Source organism: Lycium barbarum, chromosome 12, assembly GCF_019175385.1.
Source record: "Lycium barbarum isolate Lr01 chromosome 12, ASM1917538v2, whole genome shotgun sequence".
Taxonomy (NCBI): Eukaryota; Viridiplantae; Streptophyta; class Magnoliopsida; order Solanales; family Solanaceae; genus Lycium; species Lycium barbarum.
Genome location: NC_083348.1, coordinates 36756986 through 36773747, shown reverse-complemented (window position 1 = coordinate 36773747; position 16762 = coordinate 36756986). Strand labels below are relative to the sequence as shown.

Below are 16762 nucleotides of genomic sequence, written 5' to 3'. Positions count from 1 at the left end.
CATCGCACACACTATATCCTTTGTTAGCCTATTCACTGTACGCTAATGGGAAAAAAATTCTGAGGTGTAACATTCATGTTCTGGTTTGGGTGCTGTTTGGATGCAGGAAAAGAAGGTGATCGCTTATGCTTCTCGGTAGTTGAAGGTGCATGAGAAGAACTATTCTACGCATGATCTAGAGTTGGCAGCGATGGTGTTTGCGTTGAAAATCTAGAGGCACTACTTGTATGGTGTTCTGAGGTGTACACAGATCATCGCAGTTTGCAGCATGTGTTCACTCAGAGGGATCTGAACTCTTCTCATAGCAAGGCATAGAAAGTCTTCAACAAAAGAACACAGTGTGTAGAAGAAAGTATTCATGTTATCTTTGATGAATCAAATGATTTGGGTAGCAAAGGGCCTCAAAATGATGAAGCTGAATATCTGGTGGCTGATGATGTATCAGGTACTTCTGAGGGTGGACAAAGAGGTGGAAGTCATGCCTCTGTCGATGTCAATGTTGAATCTAATAGGGAGAAACATAATCCCTCTAATCCTGAAGTTCAAGTATCCAACTGGAAGCACAAAAGTTCTCATCCACTTCAAAATGTCATTACCCCTTTAGAATCTGGTATTCAGACTAGGTCAAGGGCAAGAAAAATGTTTGCTTCTCAGTTCTTTCTGTCTCAAATTGAACCAAAGAATATCAAGAAAGCATTGAAAGATGCTGATTGGATAGTTGCTATGCAAGAAGAGCTCCATCAATGTGAGAGAAATAAGGTGTGGCATATGGTCCCTGGGCTTTCAGACAGAACAATGATTAGGACTAGGTAGGTCTTCTGAAATAAGCTTGATGAATTTGGAAACACTACCAGGAATAAGGAAAGGTTGGTAGTTCAAGGTTACAATCAAGAAGAGGGAATAGACTATGATAAGATTTTTTCTCCTATTGTAAGAATGGAAGCAATCAGGATTCTCATTGCTTTTGCATCTTACATAGAATTCAAATTGTTCCAAATGGATGTCAAAAGTGCCTTCCTTAATGGATATCTAAAGGAGGAAGTCTTTGTCAAGCAGCCTCCTGGTTTTGAAAGTCATGAGCATCCTGAGCATGTGTTCGAGCTTGATAAGGCTCTATATGGTTTAAAGAAAGCTCCTTGGGCATGGAATGAAAAAATTTCAAAGTTTCTTCTTGAAAATGGCTTTAGAAGAGGAAAATTTGAAAACACCTTATTTCTGAAGAAAAGAGGGAAACATTTGTTGATTGTTCAAGTTTATGTTGATTATATCATTTTTGGTGCTACCAATGATTTCTTTTGTGAAGCATTTGCCAAGCTCATTGGAATTGAATTTGAAATAAGCATGATGGGTGAGCCAAATTTCTTCCTGGCACTGCAAGTAAAGCAAACCTCAAAAGGAACCATGATCAATCAACAAAAATACATAAAGGAGCTGATTAAGAGATTTGAGATGGAAAATGCCAAGCCTATTGATACATCTATAGCCACTGCTACTCAGTTAGACATGGATGAACCTGGTTCTCCTGTCAATGAAACCATGTATAGGGGCATCATTGGGTCCTTACTATATCTAACTGCTAGCAGACCTGACATTATCTTTAGTGTTGGGTTGTGTGCAAGGTTCCAATCAAGCCCAAAGATGTTACACCTCGGAAAATTTTCCGTTGGTACGCAAGTGAATGAACTAGTGAGGAGTACGAGTATACGATATTTCCATGAGTATGAAATGACGTTGATGACCCTAAGTAAGATTCCAAAGGCAATTGTAATAAGAGATAGGTTATGCTCCATAATGACTAATTATAGGTTCTGAAAATGTGGAAAGTTGCAGATTTGCACTTTGGCCAGTTGAACGTAAAATGAAATACGGACCGTAAAGTGGTATACGGCCCGTAAACCTCCATGTCGTATTTCAGCTTCCAAAACTTCAACTTTCTGTCAAATGTTCAAACGATTAAATACGACTTGGAATACGGACCGTAAATTGAAATACAGCCCGTAAACTGCGATCGTAAATCACCATGATCCCCAACATACTTTCTGGTTCTGTTATGCTTAAATACGCCCACAGAATACAGACCTTAAACTGGAATACGGCCCGTAAACTGGGTTTACGACCACTGTGCACTTTCGACGACTGTTTATTTCAAATCAGATTTTGGGTTATTAAAAAGGGGACCAAGGCTATTATTTCATTTCTACACTTCACCCCTTCTCTCTAAAACCTCTCTCTACATTTATTCCACAAGAATTCAAGGATTATTAATGATCAACAACATAAACTAAGTGAATGAAGAGTAAGAAAACCCATCAAAGCTCATTCAAGTCAAGAAATCCCAATGGAGATAAACTAGGGTTTTGCTCATGTGGAGTATTATCAACCAAGGCTTGTTCCTACAACATCTAAGGTAAGATTTATGATATTTCTATGTTTTTTAAGGTATTTAAGAGTTGAAATACTTGGATTGTAGAAAGGTATGGCAAAATGGGTCATGAATGTGGAATAGTGCCTTTTTGAGAAATAGTTTGAATTGAGTTATGAGTCTTGATGTATTGTGATGTAAATGTGTTATAAATTATGTTGAGAACATGAGATGAGCAATGTACGTGAATGGAAAAAGTTGTGTGTTATAGCCATGGATATGAGTAATTGAAAGCAAAAATTAAGAAATGTGGATAATACGGATGAATAATGGCTATTGCTATGGTATTGTGAATGTATCATTGACGTTTGGGAGTTGATATACGCTATGGAGGAATGTCGTATAAATAAAGGAGATGCTGTCTGATTTTCTCTAGTTTTGGTCATATATGCTAGCTATCGATTCTAATGATAGTATGACTTTAATGAAGGTAGAAACGCTAGCATTGGAGGAGAAAGCGCAAGTGTAGAATAGTTGAATGGAAAAGGTATGTAAGGCTAGCCCTTCTTTCATAAGGCATGGTTCTTTAGCCAAATATCTTACTCTTCTATGAGACTATGATGTCCTTCAAATGACTTGATCTCCCGAGCTAGTAAGGTCATGATTCTTGATACGCCACGATTGAACTAAATCCCTCGTATGACGAGTAAGCCGATAAAGATAAATGTGATGAATGACGATGATAGTATGATGATGTTGGTGACGATTATGATAATGATGTAAATAGTAAAGATGCTTATGAGCTATTATGTATATGTGTCTATGTATGACTATTATGGAACCCCGAGCTTATGAGGCCGAGTAAGATATGTAAATAAGTATGTATATGATTACGTAACGCGTGCACACCTCTGCAGATGGTACGGATAACCCTGACGCCTTAGTAGGGCCAGATAGATGTAACTATGAGTAACCAGGTATGAGTAACCTTGAGCCTTGGTTGGCCAAGTATGTATGAAACACCGATCTTGCATGGTCGGGTATGCTATGTAAGTACTATGTATATGATATGATGATGTATATGATATAGATATGTGAAGGAATACGAATATGATACGATATGAATGTGAATAAGGGCATGTATACGAATACGAGTACAGATATGGAACGGATACGGATATGGATGAATGTACGTAAATACGCATTAGAAATGGAAAGTCCTATTAAAGGCAAGTAAGTGCCTATGACGATGATATCACCATCTCCCATCTTGTGTTATTTCTTATGTTGCTTATTATGCTTCTATATTGATATTGATCATGCTTTACATACTCAGTACATTCTTCGTACTGACGTCCTTTTGTTTGTGGACGCCGCGTCATGCCCGCAGGTGCACAGAGAGACAGACTTGATTCGTAACTACATCCTCGGAGACTACATAGCAGAGCTCCATTTCATTCGGAGCTATAGCTTTTGGGTACTTATTCTTTTGTGTACATAGTATGGGCATAGCGGGGTCCTGTCCCGCTTATGTGAGATGTTATACTCTTCTTAGAGGCTCGTAGACATGTGTATATGGTTAGATATATCTGGCCTTGTCGGCCTATATTTTGTATATCATTTTGATAGCCTTGTCGGCTCATGTACATTGACGTGGTATAAATGCCAACCATGATATGAAAGCATTGTCGTCCAATGGGACTAGCATGAATGATGAATAAAAATGTATGTTTAATTATGCGGCTCACCTAGATGTAAGGATAAGTGTAAGCCAAGGGGGTGCCCGGGTGGACTAGCACCGGGCGCTCATCGCGGCCCCATAGACGGGTCGTGACAAAAGGAATCTTATTTGAAGGCTGCAAAAAGAATTTTAAGGTATCTCAATGGAACCTCAGATCTAGTCCTCTTCTATCCTTCAGGAGATAATTTTAACTTGGTTGGATATGCTGATGCCGATTATGTTGGATATTTGGTGGATAGAAAGAGCACATCTAGAATGACATATTTTCTAGGGTCATGCTTGATCTCATGGGGTACAAAGAAATAAAATTATGTGGCTCTTTCTACTGCTGAAGCTGAGTATGTAGTTGTTGCCTCTTGTTGTGCTCAACTATTATGGATCAAACAAAAACTTGAGAATTTTGGTGTACTTACTGATTGTGGGCCCTTGTTGTATGATAATAAAAGTTCACTTAATATGGCAAAAAATCCAGTGCAATATAAAAGGACCAAGCACATTGACGTTAGGCACCATTTCCTAAGGGATAATATCCAAAAGGGTTTGATATGCATGAAGTTCTGCAAGATAGTGGACCAGGTAACAAACATATTTACCAAGGCACTGAGCAGGGAACACTTTGCAAGAAATCGTTTAAGTTGGGCTTAATCAAGCTCAGCCAGTTGCCTTTGTTCGATTTCCCTAAATGATTGGCTATGTTAAGAGGTAAGGTACAACGCTAAAAAGTATTTTTTTTGGTGGCATCTAACTCACTCTTATTGTTACAAGTATACGTACATGGCAGTTTCAGGACAACATAAGAATGGGTGACATTGCATTTCTCAGAGTTTTTGCATGCATTTTCAAAACTGCCAAGGAACCTGGTTCCTGTGACTCAGGATAGTAGTCTATTCAATACTTATATATTTGTTAAAGCACTTAAAGTGCCATGCCATTAATTCATTTCCCTCCTCAATCTCCAAAAGACACTCCCAACCTGACACCTGCTCACCGCATCCAATCACCCTCGGTTCCTTCTCTTCCTTTCAACCCAATTTCTTTTATCTCTCTCCTCACTGTAAGTCCTAAGTACTCCACTTTACTCTATCTATCACTGAACACAAGGGTGAAACTCCAACAACCTTCTATATTCTACTCTCCTTATGTCCTCTTGCTTCCAAATTGATCTTGTCTCAAACACGATTTTTCTTCTTCTATTGTACCAGAAAAGAACCCACTCTCTGACTATCCAAAAACCCAATTCTATCAGAATCAAACTCGCATGAATCATCTCCACAAACCCCAATCTCCACTGACCAAAGTTCCTCTATCACACTGACAAAGCCAATGATTTCTAGTCCCCTTAAGACTCGCAAACATCAAACCCCAAAGAAATTTGTATCCTCAATCCCTGGTTCTACTGAAAAGCTCACCTTGGAAGAGAGTAATCACACCGTGTCAGTCTTTAAATACCTTCAAAATACTGAGGAAATAGAAGAAAAAGATGATGACGTCAAGGTTTCTAGCCAAACTACGGTGGCTACAGTTGTGGGTACAAAGGACCAAGGTGGTATTGCTGAAAAATCGACCTCGGGTGACATGCATAAGAATGCCAGTGTTGGTACTGCAGAGGAGGCAAAAAATGTTTCAACTAAAGGCAAGTCTACGGGAAATCCGACCAACTCAGGTAATCTCATCCCTTTTAGTAGTGATAAAGGAGTAAACGAGTCTTCAATAAAATTTGATGGTCTTTATTTGAAAAGCAATTGGATAGGTCCAATATTTTGGACAGTGAGGATGAGATTGTGGATAGTTTTGTTGATGCCTTGCAGGCTGAATAAGGCAGGGCAGGGTTTCATGGGGAAATAAAAATGGGTAGGTAAAGGGCGAATTGAATGAGGGCCTGGTTCCTCAACCCAAGAAGAGTCTAAGTTTTCTGCACTCAAGCTATCTCCTATTTGGGATGAGACACCAGGGTCCTCCGGGGCAAATTTGGATGATGAAATAAATCCTTTAGTTGTGTCTACCATTATTGCACCATTGGGAGATCCTTCTCCTAAACAGGAACCTGGTTCCACCAGTCCTCCTTAGGAAGTTATTTTCAATGATAATTTTATCATAAGTTTAGTGTTAGGAACCTCTGGTGCTATGAAATAAGGTGTTATCAACAAAAATAAACACATTGCTTTTAGAGCACCCACTACCAAGCAAAAGAAAAGGGGTCAACTTGAGTCCGCTCTAAAGGCTAGTAAAGACAAGAGTGTTATGAAGTAAAAGGAGGACTATAGTAAAAAATAGGCTTGTTGATGAGGATGAGGAGACATATATGGAGAAATCCCCATGTGCTAGAAAGAATTCAACAAAGAAAATAGAAGAGAAAGGAAAGACAATCATTGACAAGGATGCAGTAGTTGATGACTGTGAACAGGGTAAAAAGAAGAAGAGTGTGTCTCGACCTCTTAAGAAAAGAAAGAGTAGTGTGAATGAGGAACCTATTTCCTCCAAGAGGCAAAATATTAGGTCTTCTGAATTGGAAAGGCTCAAAAACTACTGTTAGGTAGAGTGTTTGACTCTGATATTGGTGACCAGTATGGGATGAAGAAGTTGCTTAAAATTGTTGAATTTCAACAATGGAATCATCTCTTCGTCCCACCTGCTCCTAGTGTGTTTGAAAAAAAAGGAGGCAGAATTTTGTGCCAACTTGTGCTACACTGATGATCACACCTTGGTTTTGTCTGTGAGTGGCACAAATTTTGAAATGGATGAAGCTAGGCTAGGAGAGATCATGGCACAAATTTTTAAATGGATGAAGCTAAGCTAGGCGAGATCCTTAGTGTCCTAACTGCTGGTCTGAAATAGTGGAAGGAAAGGCTTCATAGGATTTTAAGGAGCTGATTGTCAAAAGGGAAGGAACTACTACAAGGGAGTAGGCTTTTCAAGAAGACACTTAAGTCTGAGTATCAACTCTTGTTTGAGCCGGTCAAAAAGCTCTACTCCTACAAACTAAGAGAATATCAATTGCCTCCATCTTGGACCTATTTCTCCTTGAGGCACTAGCAATCTTCAATCCCATGAGTTTGTCAGCTCTCATGATAGAGCATACCATAAAGTTTGTTATTGCAAGAGAAGGAAAGCACGGTCTTCCATATGTGTTCTTTATAACCAGGGTCTTTAAGGACTTTAAGGTCAGAACTGGAAAAAACCACTGTAGGAACTCGAAAGCAGATGATCACCATAGGGACATTAGAGGAATGTGAGTGTGTACCAAAGAAAGGTAGTGTTGGCAGCAACTTAACCATTGCTAGCTTGATTGAAGCAGAAGGGAAAGCCTACTGAGATTCAAAGGCTCTAGGCCGACAATGCTCTCCTGCGAGCCCAACTTGTTGCAAAGCCGTAGGGACCCGATCCTAGTGGTGAGGTGGAGGCTGCTAATACTGAGTTAAGGGCTGAAAATGCAAAGTTGATACAAAGGATTGATGAGCTTCGTGATCAAATGGTGCAGGATCAAAGAAATGCTAGTGAAAGGGTTGATTGAATACTCAAGGCTCTAGCTCTTTAGTCCTCTTCCTATCGTGTCTTCAATCCCTATATTCCTCAGCCTCTAAAAATCTTTTATCTGCTCTGCTCTTTTGGTCGTTTAATTATCATATTTTTTGCTATTAAGACTATTGTTTTAATATGATTAATCATTTCTTGGCAATTACTCTGGGTTATGCAATGCTTGCTTTACATTGTTATTCCTGTTTTCTGCTTATGATGTGTTGTCCAAGTGGCCATGAGTTAATGCCTGAATTTCTTTTTGCTTATACCGCTTGGCTACTCATTTCAATGATGCCAAAAGGGGGAAAATAAGGGAAATTGATATGCTGATCTCCCAAAACAATGATGTTATTGCTGCTAACATATTGTTTGCTTGAAAGATAGGCCTGATCCACAGGGGGAACAAGTGGGAATCTGGTTCTTAGGGGGAACATCAATTCTGGGTTTCTAATCATCAAAAAGGGGGAAATTGATAAGATATGCTATTTGTCCAAACTATCGAGGAACCAAATAGAGACCAGGTGCTCGATCAGGTCCATTGCATGTCGTACAATCAACTCTACAGCTGTAAACATGCGGTACTGCATCATTGGCAGAACCGCAGCAGTGCAGCTGCAGTTTGCTAGAGGCCAAACAAAAGGCTGAGATGTCCCTGTCCATTTTCACATGATCCTTACATGCTCCTCAATATATAAACAACATGTTACAGTGCTAAACCTAACACTTGCAAATCTGAAAAAAAAAAAAAAAAAGTATTTTTCTCAAGTGCTAGCTGCTACTGCTCTCTAAGTCTTGTCAAGAACAAATCTGCTACAAATTCAAGGACCAGATTTTGAAACTGAAGATGTCTTGTGTCCTTAGGTTTGTTGAATCTTGGTCTTTTTGTCCTTTAATTGTAATCCTACTGTACTTTCAAGAAGTGTTATTGTAGGACAGATTGTAACTTTTGTTATTTGATTTTTCTTGGCTAGAGTTAGTCAAGATTTGTAGCTTTGCAATAGAGTTATTGTATAGGTCTTACAATAGAGTTATTGTAAGGGGTGAGGGATTAAGAGTTTAATTCCTATGTTGCAAGAGTTGTAATCTGAAGTTGCTCGATTAGTGAAGTTGAAATCCTACTCCAGTGGATCATAGTTTTTAATCCTTGGAGAAAGGAGTTTTTCACGCAAACATCGTATACAAATTTACTTGTTGTCTTTTATCTGAGGAAACAGATAGAGAACCTGGTTCTCTATACTGTTTAGTGGACTCATAGTTTACATGAGTCCCCAATTTAACTTGTGAGATGACATGTGGAGGACATGTTAGCAACTTTGGCATAGCAAAACTATTGAAATGTCACTGAATTAATTCATTGCTCAAAATATAGGAGACTGGGTACCACAGAATAAATGACATCAAGTAATTATGGTCTCAACTTTTATCCAAAGTGCTTTTGATGCCATGCTTTACCATATTTATATAAGATTATATTTATTAATCTAAAAGATTTTAAGTAACACTATTTCCTGGAAAAAAGTATAGTCCTGAATGATTCATTTATGCAAAAGTTGATATCAATAGCTATGGTGTCGTGCTGATTGAAATACAAAATATTTCACAATTTATTTCACTAGAGCACAAGATTAAAGCTATGGGTGAATTGACTCATCTTGCAATTCAACAATGTCACTTGTGGATGACCAGTTACTTAGACCAGATGAGAAACACTTAGCTTAAAAAAAGCACTGTATTTTGATCCTTAAAGTAGCAATACATTGTACGAAACACGCATCTTAACAAAAGATCAATGTGACGATTTAGTTGCTAGATTCAAGGAAACTAAGAGTGTATTCGAAACAAACAACACTAGATATCAATCGGCGATGAAATCCTAACACTCCATACTTCTTCCGTTTTTCTATTTTCTTTAAATTCAAGCTCTTAAATTTTCTACCTAGATAGTTTCTTGTAGACCATACAGTTATAAATGGCGACTAATGATTATGTTGTTGTACTCAGATCTCCTTTATTTTAAAGTCTATAGCAAGGTAAACTCATGACTTCATTTAGTTTGATCAATCAGTAATAAAAAAAGAACTAAATAAATAGTGAAAAGAATCATATATGCATAGATACTAATTGATTCATAATATTATTTAAACAGCATACATCGATATCTATTTTTAGTATAATGATGGAGGGATGCTTAGGAAATTAGACAAATAAAAATGATCTTGTTGTTACACAAGAAAGTATAACATGCCATGGAAGAGTATATTAGATTGGTAAAGAACGAGAAAAAGGAAAAAGGATAAATACTTTAGTTATACAAAAATATGGAGATTAAGTTTTAATTCTTAAAACAAACTTGGATCTTCCATAAAAGAAACGCGTACACAAGCTTTCAGTAGCATTATATAACAATAGTCCCCAAAAATGTACTATTACTTAATTAAGTACGAAGTAAATGCGCTTCTATCCCTTCAATTTCCAATAGCAACGAAATCCTGCAATAACATCCGAGGAACAATTAGTGATGGTTAAGTGCCACTGAACTTTATAACTTTTTTTTCTTTCAGAAATGGATATGAAAATTAAATTACCTAATGTCAGGTCATTAGGTCATCTAATTACAGGAAGAAAGCTTCTCTTTGATCTTTTCCAGTGCAGCTACAACATTAGTCATATTCATCCTTTCAACTGCAATATTAGATGTGCAATTCACAGCTAACTCCATGATGGATGAAATACATTGCAGCTTTTGACTTAAATTTTGTTCATCTAGTGTTAGTAAGTCAGCATCTATGATTTGATCCAACTCATTAGGAAGTAAATTATGCACACAGCTTCTCAAATTCGTATCTCCAGTGAACATTTCATCATTAGGTTTCTTTTTGGTAAAAGTTTCCAACAGCATGATACCATAACTATAAACATCTGACCTTCTGGATACAAGGCCTTCCAAACCATACTCTAGAAAAGGAAAATTAAAATATGTCAGCCAATAGACTTAGGACTCGTCAATCCATATCTTTATTACAATTTAAATAAGGAATTCACCTGGAGCAATGTAACCAATTGTGGCAAAAGTTGTAGTATGAGCAATAGATTCTTCCTTCGTTAAAAGTTTAGAAATGCCAAAGTCGGTTAGGTGCCCCACCATGTCGTTGTCAAGTAACACATTGCTAGGCTTCAAATCACAGTGAATAATCGGTACAGAGTAACCATGATGGAGATATTCTAGAGCAGATGCAACATCAACCATGATATTCAATCTTTGCATTATATTTAAACAATAATCTTGAGAATATAGAAACTCGTCTAAGCTCTTATTTGGCATGTACTCAAGTATCAATGCTTTAAAATCCAAGTTACAGCAGCTGCCAATAATTTTGATGAGATTTCTATGACGTAGACTGCGCAAGATTTCACATTCTCTATCAAAGGTTAGAAATGTACCTTCCATCTGCATGTTGAAAACTTTAACAGCTATTACGATCCCATCAGCCAATGTTCCTTTGTAAACAGAACCAAAACTTCCACTACCTAGCAAGTTATTTCCATCAAAACTCTGAGTTTCTCTTTGAAGTTCATGGTAAGAAATTCTTTGTGGTGCTACCCCAGGTGACCACTCATCTTCAGCTTTGACTATTTTACCCTGACGTCTCATCAATGCAAAAACTATTCCTGAAATAAGCCCTATTACAGAGATAACTGAAAAGGCAATCCATATCAGTCTTCTTTTCTTTGAAATTGAACGGCTCTTTGAATTAGAACAACAAGCTGGGACATGCTTTTGAGGGTTACCACACAATCCTTCATTCGATAGGAACGACTGGTAAGACAGATTAACAAAAGGACCTCCATTTGGAATTTCCTCGTGTAACCTGTTGAATGAGACATTAAAGGAGTGTAGTTGCTTAAGTGCCTCTAATGACTTTGAAATCACACCGGACATATTGTTATAGGAAAGACCCAATGCTTCCAAATTTATGAGTTCCCGGAATGTCTCAGGAATAGATCCTTCAATTCTGTTGTGAGCTAAAGATAGTTGAATCAATTTATGTAGACCTCCTAGTGTAATTGGAATGCTGCCTGAGATTTGGTTCCATGAAAGATCCAGAAGTATTACAGCTTTGAGGTTTCCAACTTCTAGTGGTAGAGAACCATTGAAGAAATTTGTAGACAAATTCAGCTTCAAGATGTCTTTAAGGTTCCCTATACTTGAAGGTACGCTAGCAGTGAAGTTATTGGAATCAAGATAAACCTCTCTTAGGGAAGTCACATCCCCCAAGCAACTAGGAATACTTCCCCACAGATGATTTTGTGAAAGGTTTAACAAACCCAATTGGGATAGCTCACACAATCCATTTGGGAAAGGACCACTAATTCTGTTTGCACCAAGTAAAAACTGTTGAAGGTTTTTCAACGAGCTTATTGTCGTCGGGTTAATGCCAGTCAAGTTATTGTCTTCCAGCTTCAAATAAGATAATTTTATGAGATTTCCAATTTCAGTTGGAACATGACCCATGAGGTTACAACCTTCTGCTGAAAATATTTGAAGAGAAGAAATATTGCCAATGGATTTAGGAAGCATTGCATTTAGGGGATTGAAAGACAATATCAATTCTCTTAAGTTTTTCCAATTGGACATAGGAGTGATAAAGCTCAAATCACTTGTGAAGGAGTTGCCATACAAGTTGAGAACTTCTAGAAATTCTAAATTTCCCAGGGATTCGGGAATTGAACCCCTAAGTTCATTTCCACCAAGGGCGAGTATGGTAAGCATTGACAAGTTTGAGATGGAACTTGGTAAAACACCATCAATGTTATTGTCAAGTAGATGAATTTGTTCAAGATAGGGTGGCAAATGCTCTATAATGGAAGAAAGACTACCTGAAATGTGGTTTTGTGAAAGTGAAAGTGATACAAGCCCTGACATATTAAAGATACCAATAGGGATCGAACCGCTAAAGTTATTCTGATCCAATTGAAGGTACAACAACTCCTGAAGGTTACCGATTTCATCTGGAATTATACCTGCAAAATAATGATTAGGATCAATAGAAGTATCTAGAAATTTGGAATTTCAAAATTCGTTCAGCAAATATATTTTTGCATACCTGCCAAGTTGTTATTTCGAAGATTAAGCCAGATAAGCATAGTTAAATTTCCAACCTCTTTTGGTAAAGGTCCTTGAAGCTTGTTATCACTCATATATAAATTCGCAAGTGATGAAATGTTGGATATGGTTATTGGGATTGAGCCTGTTAGATTATTGCTTTCCATGGCTAAACACAACAAGTTATGAAGATGACCAATCTCGTTAGGTATTGTGCCTGTCAAAGTACCAATTAGTAATATCATAAGAGTTCATATTTTAACAAGAGTTTAACTTCCATACTATACTCATATAAAAACAAACCAACCATATATAATCTATTGGTAGTTGGCATTAGCTGAAGCAACATAAGTGAAAACCATTACCCTAAAGTTTGTTTTAAATATCAAACGGAATACTAAATGTTTTCGATCATTGGCCAACTACAAGTTTTTTTTTTGCAGACCATTTTACACTTTATTCTCCTTAACGTTAACTTCGACAAAACTCAGTTTCCTAACCATTACATATCACACTATATGTAATCAGACAAGAAATGCTAAGATGGTGGTTCTCTAAAACCAATAATTCCATGCGCAAACTGTTACTTCAGGCCCTACCTCTGGTCATAATATGGAAATTATGGAAAGTTAGGTGTAGCATAAAATACTCATAGGAAAAAACCTCCATTTATAAGATGGTACATCTGATTTGTCATGAAGATTCTTCACAAGCAATATAAACATATCAACATAGCCACTCCCTAGAGACAACTTGTTCAGATGATAGAAAATGCTAAGCCACAACTGAAGATCACCCAAGTCACCCGCAATTTACCCTCAGAAGGCACTGTTTAATTGAATTGATGATTGGTGCTCCCGAGGCAATTTCAGAGTTAGTGGCGGTGGTTGAATTATCATGGAAGATGGTGAATTAAAGCATTATTATTTTAGTTATATTGAAACGAGTTTAGAAATGTATTTGTTAATATTTTTGAAGTCTTGCATAGCCTATGAGTTTTGTAAGAGTGGGTTAGAGTCCCACATTGCATGGGGAATGGACTGGTGGTTTGCTTATATGGACTTGGGCAATCCTCCCCTCTTGAGCTAGCTTTTGGGGTTGAGTTAGGCCGAGGTGTCATATCTTTACATGGTATCAGCGTCAGGTCCATTCTCGTTTGGGCTCCTGCTCCACGCTCTAGTTGGGCCTAGGCGTGAGCGGTGGGGGGAGGGGAGGGGGGGAGGGGGTGTTGTTAGAGTCACATTTTGATTAGGGAATGGACTAATAGTTTGCTTATATGTGCTAACCCAGTGAAAAAGAAAGAAAGGATGAGGCCAAAGTGGAGCCACGAATGAGTTAAGACATCTAGTCAGGAATCCAAGACATAATATGCATAAAGCTTATATTAAATATCACTTCTATCATGATTTGTTGGGTTGTTTGGAAGTAAACTTGTGTTTACAGTTATGGAAATCAGAAAAAAATTAGTAGGTATAAAGTGGAGCAGCAGGTGGAACGGACAATACAAACAGCATCTCAAAAGAGCTTACCAGGATGTAGACTCACCTTCCCATGGAAAGATAACTTGGTAAAAATGCAACTTGTGCCCAGAATATTGGTGGTCTGTTGGAACAAACCAGAACCAGGAATTCTCAAGCTCAATACAGATGGAAGGAAATTTCAACAAAAACAATGAAAAGACAAGGCAGGACTTGGAGGGGCTCAGAGGTGAGAATAGACAATTGATCATGGCTTTCGCCATACCAACTCAATATTCTAGCCACAATATAGCAGAAGCTAGGGCAACCTGGTATGGAGTAAACTGGTGTATACAAATGGACACAACAATCTCAATATTGCATTGGACTCCATGGTAATCATTGAGATGCTTAAGGACAAGAAGGCAAGTAGCTTCAGATTCAATAGGATTATTGAGGAGACATCAGATTTGCTTAAACATGCTACTGTCAAGTTAACTCGCTTCTATAAGGAAGCTAATCAACTTGCAGATTGGCTGGCTACAATGGCATTAAAATCTCAAGATAACAACATATATTTATCAGAGCATGATCTCCCTAATGGTGCAAGAGGACCCTTACTCTTAGATAAGAGACAAGTGCCTTCCATTAGATCAAAATTTGACAAGGGACTGTTAGGTAGGCGAACTTCATGTGTAGAACTTGAATGAGTAATAAGTTGTTTGTTGTTGTAAGCTCACTCTTTCTGGTAGATAGGATCTATCCGTGTGATGTAATTTAAACCTTTTGGATGAAATGCAGCACGGCTATCAACTGGGAAAATTTAAAGAAAATGTCAGGAATCAAATACTTAGGTAAATGAACAGGAGGTGATGATATTGCCAAACGCTGTCCAGATGGTTTCAAGACTCAAGGAAAGTTGTATGAATGAAATGAGTTAGGGCACATCAAAAGGATACGAGCCTAAACAACATTCAGGGTATGATAAGCTTTTATAAGATACTTACCCCTTACCTTGGACACTTATGAGCTATTGTTAAGTGAGAAATAAGGGTGGCATCTGTTAGTTTTGAGAGGTAAAAATTAGCCAATACACTAACGGTAAGAGCAGTTTTTAGACAAAAAATCAAATTTGAGGGTATAATTGCTCTATTTCCAATAGTTGAGGGGTTTTTTACCCATCAAATAGTATATATATATGCTGTAAGATTCTTAATTTTATGTGCGCCAAGCATAGTAGCTTAAATTCAGATTGTCTGATCCTTGCATTACGAATGTGATGAATGTTTGCAGATACCATTTGGTGACTCTGTACATATACAAGTCAAAATCTATTAATATAAGGAAAGTTCAAGTCCGAGAAAGATGTAACACGTACCTTCTAACCTGTTTTTCCCAAGATCCAAATTTTGCAGCAGCTGTAAGTTGCCTAGTTCTCTTGGAATTGTTCCAACCAAGTTATTTTGCATCAACAACAGGAGTTGAAGTTCCGAGCATTCAACTATGCTTCTTGGTATCTCTCCATTTAACATGTTTAAGTTAAGGTTAAGCTTTTGCAATCTTGGAAGGCGACGACACAAATCAGATGGAAGAGCACCAGTTAAACCAGCATTTTCCAGATCCAAATTCTCCAATGATGAGATGTTTAAGAATGCAAGCGCATTGGACCCATTAAGTGAATTGTACCCCAAGGCTAGAACTTTCAATCCCTGAAGAGTTGCTATTTCTATAGGAATATTTCCTTCCAAATAGTTGAAATTCATACTCAAGAATCTAAGATTCTTCAAGTTTGAGATAGAATTGGGGATGAACCCTTTGAAATCATTTGTTGCAATAGACAGCTTTCGAAGGTCTTTAAAATTACCCCAAAATGTAGGAATATATCCGAAGAATCGGTTGACACTAAGATCAATGACTCTCAATTTTCGTTAATGAGAAAATTCTGGCGGAAGTTCACCGTAGAGATTGTTGCTGTTTAAATCAAGTGAAATAAGAAAAGTGAGGTTGCCAATTTGTGGCGGGAGAGTACCAATAAGTCCCATACCTGAAATATTCAGTGCAGTAACTCGTCGGTGACGAGAGCCACAAGTGATCCCAATCCAGTTACAAACTGAAGTTGAAGATGACCAGTTTGTGGAAAGAATGCGATTAGGATCTGAAGTGATGCGGGCTTTAAGGCTAGAAGAGAAGATTGATCGGTGCTTATATTCATGGCGGCTATAATGTGAAGAAATATTAGTAACAAAAATATTGTTAATAGAGGAAAGGAGGACGAGGATGTTTTCTCCATTGATGATATCCTTGAGTCCTTGAAAGGAAATGGTTTGTTGCTTGGAGCTGATTAAATTTATCATTCATGAGAAGATAATGCTAACATTTCTATATTATTCAAACTAATTAAGAACATAATGATAGTTCGGTAGGAAGCTTCATGTAGAAAAAAAAAACAGGTTGAAAGATGTAGAAGATCTGGAACTAAATGCTAACACATGAAAAAGCATCTTCACCATTGCAGCCATGTTACATCTAATAACTTAATCGTAGTAGCTGTTTTGACTAATGACGTGCTTATTATTTAGAAA

At 37.6% G+C, this 16762-nt stretch overlaps 3 protein-coding genes across 4 annotated transcripts; 1 reads left to right on the top strand and 2 right to left on the bottom strand.

Annotated features, from left to right (window-relative positions):
• The first annotated feature begins 5050 nt into the window (after positions 1-5050).
• LOC132623666 (uncharacterized) lies at positions 5051-8788 on the top strand. Of its 2 annotated transcripts, none has more exons than XM_060338456.1 (2): positions 5051-5766; positions 8004-8788. In XM_060338456.1, exons 1-2 carry the CDS (start codon positions 5427-5429, stop codon positions 8042-8044), a joined length of 381 nt encoding a protein of 126 aa, XP_060194439.1. In that variant the 5' UTR covers positions 5051-5426; the 3' UTR covers positions 8045-8788. The 2 variants fall into 2 exon arrangements, with proteins under 2 accessions (XP_060194439.1, XP_060194438.1); XM_060338455.1 differs by having other exon boundaries at positions 8000-8788.
• On the bottom strand, positions 8115-14464 carry LOC132624204 (receptor kinase-like protein Xa21). The gene is made up of 5 exons (XM_060339019.1): positions 14269-14464; positions 12725-12940; positions 10662-12641; positions 10236-10574; positions 8115-8299 (listed from the first exon to the last, which is right to left on the bottom strand). Exons 1-5 carry the CDS (start codon positions 14462-14464, stop codon positions 8115-8117), a joined length of 2916 nt encoding a protein of 971 aa, XP_060195002.1.
• A 452-nt stretch (positions 14465-14916) lies between these two features.
• Positions 14917-16699, bottom strand: LOC132624203 (leucine-rich repeat receptor-like tyrosine-protein kinase PXC3). The gene is made up of 4 exons (XM_060339018.1): positions 16629-16699; positions 16225-16397; positions 15559-16032; positions 14917-14993 (listed from the first exon to the last, which is right to left on the bottom strand). The coding sequence occupies exons 1-4, from the start codon at positions 16697-16699 to the stop codon at positions 14917-14919; spliced, it is 795 nt and encodes a 264-aa protein (XP_060195001.1).
• Positions 16700-16762: the final 63 nt, after the last annotated feature.

What these genes read in the sequence shown, in the direction of transcription:
- LOC132624204 (XM_060339019.1), bottom strand. Translation starts at nt 14,464, where the DNA reads ATGGCGAAAGCCATGATCAATTGTCTATTCTCACCTCTGAGCCCCTCC. An exon ending in AGTTATCTTTCCATGGGAAG is followed by an intron (nt 12,941 to 14,268) that starts GTGAGTCTACAT and finishes GTACTTTGACAG; the next exon opens with GCACAATACCTAACGAGATT. An exon ending in CAAAGAGAAGCTTTCTTCCT is followed by an intron (nt 8,300 to 10,235) that starts GTAATTAGATGA and finishes TATATTGAGGAG; the next exon opens with CATGTAAGGATCATGTGAAA.
- LOC132624203 (XM_060339018.1), bottom strand. Translation starts at nt 16,699, where the DNA reads ATGGCTGCAATGGTGAAGATGCTTTTTCATGTGTTAGCATTTAGTTCC. An exon ending in TACTGCACTGAATATTTCAG is followed by an intron (nt 16,033 to 16,224) that starts GTATGGGACTTA and finishes GTAATTTTAAAG; the next exon opens with ACCTTCGAAAGCTGTCTATT. An exon ending in TGGGAAAAACAGGTTAGAAG is followed by an intron (nt 14,994 to 15,558) that starts GTACGTGTTACA and finishes AAATTTTCCCAG; the next exon opens with TTGATAGCCGTGCTGCATTT.
- LOC132623666 (XM_060338455.1), top strand. Translation starts at nt 5,427, where the DNA reads ATGATTTCTAGTCCCCTTAAGACTCGCAAACATCAAACCCCAAAGAAA. An exon ending in GGGAAATCCGACCAACTCAG is followed by an intron (nt 5,767 to 7,999) that starts GTAATCTCATCC and finishes TTTGCTTGAAAG; the next exon opens with ATAGGCCTGATCCACAGGGG.